The sequence below is a fragment of the Carex rostrata genome, chromosome 16, assembly GCF_964058835.1.
Source record: "Carex rostrata chromosome 16, lpCarRost1.2, whole genome shotgun sequence".
In the NCBI taxonomy this organism is placed as follows: domain Eukaryota; kingdom Viridiplantae; phylum Streptophyta; class Magnoliopsida; order Poales; family Cyperaceae; genus Carex; species Carex rostrata.
Genome location: NC_135933.1, coordinates 8,541,157 through 8,549,269, shown reverse-complemented (window position 1 = coordinate 8,549,269; position 8,113 = coordinate 8,541,157). Strand labels below are relative to the sequence as shown.

At 38.2% G+C, this 8,113-nt stretch overlaps 1 protein-coding gene across 1 annotated transcript; it reads left to right on the top strand.

The window, feature by feature from the left end:
• The first annotated feature begins 244 nt into the window (after window positions 1-244).
• Window positions 245-4,110, top strand: LOC144567502 (uncharacterized). Its single transcript, XM_078317646.1, has 3 exons — window positions 245-2,632; window positions 2,966-3,344; window positions 3,454-4,110. The coding sequence occupies exons 1-3, from the start codon at window positions 347-349 to the stop codon at window positions 3,852-3,854; spliced, it is 3,066 nt and encodes a 1,021-aa protein (XP_078173772.1). The 5' UTR covers window positions 245-346; the 3' UTR covers window positions 3,855-4,110.
• The last annotated feature ends 4,003 nt before the right edge of the window (window positions 4,111-8,113 follow it).

The window sequence follows — 8,113 nt, the reverse complement described above, 5'->3', positions numbered from 1 at the left end:
AAAGAATAAATCAATATTTTTGTCAGAAAGATAGAATAGGTGAAGAATTGTTTATTTTCTGATAATTCTGATGTGCTCCATGTTTTATTTCTTGAACCAAATAGTAACACCTCATAATAAGACTTTAGGCTCACATTAAATACTGTCTACCAGGTTCATCCAATCAAATGAGCAACTCAAATTAAATACAAATGCCAATCATTTATCCATCCACTTAAATAACTTTCCCTCCCTCCTTCCTCTCTGGCTTAAACAAAAAACAATGCGCCGAAAAATCTAACTCAAGCACCAAAACAGAGGAGAAGAAGAGCACCAAGAAGCAGCAGCAATACAATACAACCCAAAAATGGTTACCAAAATGCCAATCTTCTTCTTGTTCTTTCTTTCTCTCTACTCATTGCACCCCCATACCTTACAGGCCAATGCCGCAACAGCCCCAGATGAGGCCGCAGCATTACTCGCCATAAAATCATCTCTCCTTGATCCGCTTGGTGCGCTAAGTGACTGGAAATCTAATCCAGGCAAGCCGCATTGCAACTGGACAGGTGTTGAGTGTGACATTAAAGGCACAGTCATCGGCCTCAATTTATCGAATTTCAACCTAAGTGGCGTGATACCGGATGATATCCTTCAACTATCCAATCTTTCATCTCTTAATATCGGTAGCAATGCCTTCTCCGACCCTCTCCCGGCCTCTCTCACCGGCCTTACTTCACTTTTAACCCTTGATGTAAGCGACAACAGTTTTGCTGGCCGGTTTCCGGTTGGGTTTGGATCGTGTCTCCTACTGACATCCCTCAATGCATCAGGGAATAATTTTGAGGGCCCACTTCCAGCTGACATCGGCAGTGCAATTGCGCTAGAAAGCCTCGATTTCCGTGGGGGTTTCTTCACCGGTTCTATCCCGGCATCGTACCGGCACTTGCAAAAGCTCAAGTTTTTAGGTCTCTCAGGAAACAACCTGACTGGTACACTACCGAAGGAATTGTTTGAGATGTCTTCTTTGGAGCAACTAATAATCGGGTACAATGAATTCGAGGGGCCCATACCGGCAGATATCGGCAACTTGACCAAACTCCAATACCTCGACATGGCCATTGGAAATCTCAACGGCCCGATACCACCTGAAATAGGGAATTTAAAGTTCTTAAACACAATGTATTTGTATAAGAACAGCTTTGATGGAGAGATACCAAAGGAAATCGGTAAGCTTTCCTCACTTATAATGCTTGATTTATCAGATAACATGATAACCGGTGCTATTCCACCGGAGATAGCATTACTGAGCAATCTCCAGCTATTGAACCTCATGTGCAACCGGCTCAAGGGGCCAGTACCGAATGGTATCGGTGATTTATCGCGACTTGAGATACTAGAATTATGGAACAACTCACTAACCGGCCCATTACCAGCCGGTCTTGGTCAAAACTCTCCATTACAATGGCTCGATGTATCGACCAATGCCCTGTCGGGAGAAATCCCACCGGGGCTATGCAACGGAGGCAATCTCACAAAGTTGATTCTTTTTAGCAATGCATTTACTGGACCAATACCGGCTAACCTGACCACATGCATGTCCCTGGTACGTGTACGGATGCACAACAACCGATTAAATGGTACGGTGCCTGGTGGGTTTGGTAAACTACCAAGACTACAACGACTTGAACTTGCGGGGAATGAGTTAACCGGTGAGATACCAGACGACCTCTCTTTGTCGACATCTCTTTCATTCATCGATTTCTCACACAATCAACTTCAATCAACACTTCCCTCAACTATACTATCAATACCAAGTCTCCAAACCTTCATGGCAGCTGATAATGAGTTAACTGGAGGTGTCCCTGGTGAGTTACAAGATTGCCCGTCTCTCTCGGCATTGGATTTATCGAACAACCGGTTGGAAGATACTATTCCCTCGAGTCTTGCGTCTTGCGCAAGGCTTGTTTCTCTTAGCCTGAGAAACAACCATTTTACGGGTTCCATCCCAACCTCAATTGCCATGATGCCTACTCTATCAATTCTAGACCTTTCAAACAATTTCTTAACCGGCTCGATTCCGAGCAATTTTGGTAGCTCACCGGCCTTAGAAATGTTGAATTTAGCATACAACAATCTCTCAGGCCCAGTACCATCAACCGGGCTATTGCGTACCATAAATCCAGATGACCTTGCCGGAAACCCCGGCTTATGTGGCGGTGTTCTTCCACCATGCTCTGGTGCTGCTGGTATGCTAGAATCTCGTTCAGGGTTCAAAGGGGCCCACATGAGACATATAGCAGCCGGGTGGGCCATTGGTTTATCAGTTGCACTTGTGGCATTTTTGACTTTGGTAATTGGGAGAAAACTTTATATAAGGTGGCATGAAAGGGGCACGTGTTGCGATGATGGGTTCGAGGAGGGAGGTGAGTGGCCGTGGCGGCTAACAGCTTTTCAGAGATTAACTTTTGCAAGTGTAGATGTGCTTTCATGTGTCAAGGAAGGAAATGTGATTGGTATGGGTGGAACCGGCATTGTTTACAAGGCCGAGATGCCGAAGCACCATGCTGTGGTGGCTGTGAAGAAGTTGTGGCGTGCTGGGTGCCCAGAAGCCGGTGAAGCTGGTGGTGTGCAGGGTGGAGAGCTTGCCAGAGAGGTAATTTTTGTTCTTTTAAATCAAAATTTTAGTTAGTGTAAGAAAAAATAAATAATAACAAGGTTCCACCTCAAGGATTCATATACTGCCTAGTAATGTACCTTTCCCAATTGCATGTATGTTGTATACTTGTATGTACTTCACAAAAAAATAATAAAAAATATATATCGCTGGTACACATTAGATTGCCACTGGTGGTACATGACAGTCTGGTACATATCAGAAATTGCTGGTTTCACAACATATTGCTTGCTTATTGTGTACTGCATTTTTCAATATATAATTATTCAAATCCACCTAATTTTTTTTTTTTATGTTTTCTATTAATCAAAGGTCAGCTTACTTGGCCGGCTCAGACACCGAAATGTGGTACGTATCCTCGGTTATCTAAGCAACGAGACCGACACCATGATACTATATGAATATATGCCGAATGGGAGCCTTTGGGAGGCACTACATGGGAAAATGAAGGGAAAATTGTTGATCGATTGGGCTACGCGGTACAATGTGGCAGTAGGAGTTGCAGCAGGCCTTGCTTACCTTCATCACGACTGCCGTCCTCTAGTAATTCACCGAGACATCAAGTCGAGTAACGTTCTACTCGACACGAATCTCGAGGCCAGGATCGCTGATTTTGGACTGGCAAGGTTGATGGTGCATAAAAATGAGACAGTTTCGATGGTTGCCGGGTCTTATGGTTACATTGCTCCAGGTTTGTTGTTAATATGACGATTATATTTTCTGATTTCAACTTCATTAGTTGTCCAAAGATAAAAGATCTAACTATGTTTGTATTTTTTTTTTCTTTCTAAATTTAACAGAATATGGGTACACACTAAAAGTGGATCAAAAAAGCGACATATACAGCTTTGGCGTAGTTTTAATGGAGCTCCTAACAGGCAAGAGACCGATCGAGCCCGAGTTTGGTGAGTGTCAAGACATAGTTGGTTGGGTACGTGAAAGGCTGCGTTCCAACCTATGCGTGGAGGAATTGCTCGACCCAGCTGCTGGAGGCCGGTGTGAGCATGTCAAAGAGGAGATGCTTCTTGTGCTTCGAATTGCGGTTCTTTGCACTGCTAAATCGCCCAAAGATCGGCCATCCATGCGTGATGTCATCACCATGCTTGCCGAGGCTAAGCCTCGGCGAAAGAGCACTGCTGTCGCTGCGGCAGCTAAGGAGAAACCTGTGTTCACAACTTCTCCTGAATTGGGATACCTATAGTGTAAAAAGGAAGGATGACGTTGCAAATTTGCACTAGCAGTCATCCTTTTATTTTCTTTTACCCCTTGATATGTTAATAACTTTGTATGTGGTGTCTTTTACATTTTTCTTTTCCCTATTTCAGTTATTTGGATGTATATTTAGGGGGGATGGTACGAGTTCATATTGTTTTTTCAAGTAATATAGTTTTTACTGTAGATGATAATTTACTGAAAGGAAATGAGAATAAACAGAGGTAAATATTGAAAAGAGCTTACACATTTTCTGTTATCTACTTGTCTTCTTGACCTTTGTAAAATTTCGAGGTTCAATTATTTATGATAACTAAACAAAAGCCACTTCCCCTTTCTGTGATCAATTTATGTGTCTTGGAGTTGATGAAAAACCTGCTTTCTGTCATTTAATTTTGTTTACATTCCTTTCTGGTAAATGCAAATAAAGCTATATGCTTTTTGAACAGGGTTGTGGGTTGGTACCAGTTGATTACCAGTTCTTATATGCTAAATAGGATTTAATGTTGATTACCATTTACCACTGCCTATGATGCAAGATCAAAAGCTGAAACTTCACTACCGCATATACAAGATAACCATTGAATTGGTATACAACTTTGATTTGTTCAGTAGTTAGTTGAGATGCAGGTGTGTACCTGAGACAACTAAGGGCATTCTAATACCATTTTTTATTTGTTTTTTATCTTCATTTTTATGCTGGATGTATTTAACGTTTCAGTAATGAAATGGGGCACCTAGCCTTTTCTTCAAATAAAAAAGGGAAAATTTGTAGTATACCATGTAAACTTTTAAAAAAATAAATCTCCCCAAGAAAACATTTTAATATCCAATATCCCCGTAGAAATTTAACATTCTAATTTTATCCTCTTTTATTCATTAAATTATTATTTAGACAAATATACCCCTTCATTTCAAATGAAGATGTGCCTTTAAATTAGCAACATGATTGAATTGAATAAGAAAGAAAAGAAAAGAGACACTTCATCTTCTTTATTTCAAATCTACTAGGGAAGATTACCAATTTAATTGGTATAGGTGTCTATATCAGAAATAATAATAACCGATTGCATGGCATAAACCAGTCACATTACCTGAAAACTGTTATGTTATGGTAATGAATGATTACTTGCTAACTGGCATGCTAGAGCCACCATAAAAAGGGGCAACTAATTAGTTAAGCAAAGAACCACCTCATTTTTTTCTTCTTTTATTTTACACTAGAGATGCAACATAGAGATTTAATGATGCCAGATGAAGAGAACAAGAGAGGGGGTGGCCTGACAAACTTTTAAAAGGAAAAGTAGGACTTCGTTGTAACTAATGAGGTACCAGCAAGGCAATTTCAGGAATTCTGGTATCAAGTGACAGAGCTGGTACATTAGTACTGTAAACATAGCAGAAACATAAATCTACAGTTTTTCTTGTTAAGTTGACATCTGAACTCAAGCAACACAAAAAGTTAGGCATGAAGATGAAGAAGATGAAGCGTTTATTTTATATTCTCTTTTATTCAATTCAATCATATTGCTTATTTAAAGGCACATCTCTATTTGAAATAAAAAAGGTATATTTGTCTAAATAACAAATTTAATGAATAAAAAGGGATAAAAGAAAGAATTTTAATTTTCTATGGGATATTTGATATTAAGATATTTTCATGAGAAAATTGACTATTTTAAAGTTTACACGAGTACACTAGAAATTTTCTCAAAAAAAAATTAAAAGGTTTTAATGGAAATGCAATCCCCAAATAAAAGAAGCCTAATAACGAAAATGTGTTGTTGGGCTGGAAGTGGGCCTATATGGGCCAGAAGCAGTAAAGCATAATATGGCCATCTTCTATAAGAAAATGGAGGACTCCGGGCCCACTTCAAATAAATATGCCAACTTTTCTTCTCATCTACAATTCTTCTGCATCCTTCATTTTTTTAACTTGATCCTCGACTTCTCGTAGTAATATACTATAAAAGACGGATAAATTATGTAAAAATAGGAATAATAATTTAAGAATGTATTTTCATTAGGAATCGACAACTCATTTTAAATCTATGACAAACATCCTATTAAATTAGAAAAAAATTTAAAAATCTATGAACAGGAGCTAAATTAAATTCGGCATCTCAAATCTGATTTCTAACACGAAGGAAATTGGATTATAAAGGACGGATTTAGACATAAAATTTCTTGGATGGACTCAACGGAAATTGCAACTTGGATTGGAACTAAGACAAAAGTTAATGAATAAGAAGGTAACGGACTTAGGTGGACCCCCGTAAAATTTAATGGACTTGGGGCGGGCCTACAAAACTGAAATTTTATTAGATATATGAGGTCTTAATTGATTGTATAATTTATTATACAAGGCCCCAGGTATGATTAGGGATGGCAATGGGCCTAGCCCACGGGTATTTTGCCAAGCCCAGGCCTGGCCTGCCCGTAAAAAATTAATGGCCCGCCTGCCTGGCCCAGTCTGACGGACTTGAAAATATAGGCCCGGCCTGCCCATAGGCTTTTTCTCCAGGCCCAGGCCTGCCCGTGCCTGTCTGCCTATGCCCATGGGCTGCCTTATCCGGCCCGGCCATGCCCAATTCATTTTTTGAGGCTGAATTTCTCTAGCTTTTTATTTTCTTTTTCATAAATTATAGCCTGTTGGTTGTCGCACTATGCATTAATTTCAAATACAAGTATAACTGTAAATATAATTTTTACGACAAGAAAATTAGAGACAACTAAGGCAGAGCCGAAACAATTACACAAATAAGCAATTACTCAAAGAAATGATGCTAACAAGTAACAAGTCAAAATAAAAAGAGAAAGACTGGCAGAATTACACAATAAGTCTAAAATAGCAAAACAACAACGAGATGTAAATTAACATAACAAACAACATAGTTTTTCATAATTCAACACAATTACACAAATAACAATCGCTCTTCATCTAATACTTCTCTTGCTCCAACCTGCTTTGTCATATAATGCAACAACCAATACCAATGTCATGCTATAGTACAAAATGCTAATTACTTTACGGTTGTACAAATTATAAGAAATGTATAGTTTTAGTAGTTCATAAAAGAAAAAAGTTACCTCAACATCATTGGTAATAACAAAGCATTGAACCCACTACTCTTCCTCTTCTTCTATTGCTCTCATCTGCAATAATTAATTCATACAGGAAGTTTAATATAAAGTGATTTCTTCTATTTTGTATAAGCTATTATTTATAATCTATGAAAAAGAATCCTTAACAGCTGACACAGAACTATGGAACAGCATAAAAAACCAAATAAAATTTTTACAGCAACAAACTAAACCTTTGTATTAGGCAACAGCTATATATATACAAAATAGAAGAAATAGGCAGCAGTTATATATATGCAAAAATAGGCAGCAGCTATATATATGCAAAAAATAGGCAGTAGTTGCATATTTACAAAAATAGGCAGCAGCTATATATATGCAAAAAATAGGCAGCAGCTACCCTAGATATATACAAAATTACAATCAGCAGCTGCCTCTAAACAGCAGCTCACAACAACAGCTGCCTCGATACAAACTTACAATCAAAACTAAAAAATAAGAATAAAGTGATACCATAATAGTAGCTGCCTCTATATATACCCAAAATATGTTGGTACAAATTTTTTAATAACATCCAATTAATAAAATACGTTGGTACAAATTTCATCTACAAAAAATAAATGATTTATCATACATTGAACCAGAACTGTGAATGTTGGTACAAATTTTAGTAGGCATACTACAGCATGCCAACATAATTTTGAGTGGGTGATCTACCAGAGCAGTATGGTGGGAACTTCTACCTTTTTACAGCCTTATCTATATTGTGCCTCTGATCATACCCAACTGTGAATGTTACAAGGTACTTCTACTTAGTTCGCAAATCCTGCAAAAAAATACACATATAGTTATTGACTGCCAACCTTTATTAAAATGATAATTAAAACTGCAACCCTTCATTAGTATCTATATTAAATATTAATAGCAATCATTCTAACACCGTACCTGAAGGAAAGAAGCACAAAATCATACCTTTCCGAAAAGAAAGAGAATAATAAAAAAAAGAGGTCAAGGAAGTGAATGTACCTACTCACCTCCTTCGGGATAAATCGAGTTGTAATGTACCTCTGCCCAAAAGCTTAAAAATATCACTGCACAGCAATAAAATGCACAAACTTAATTTAAAACACAGGATTTCTCCTTCTAATTGGAAGTGGGGTTGGA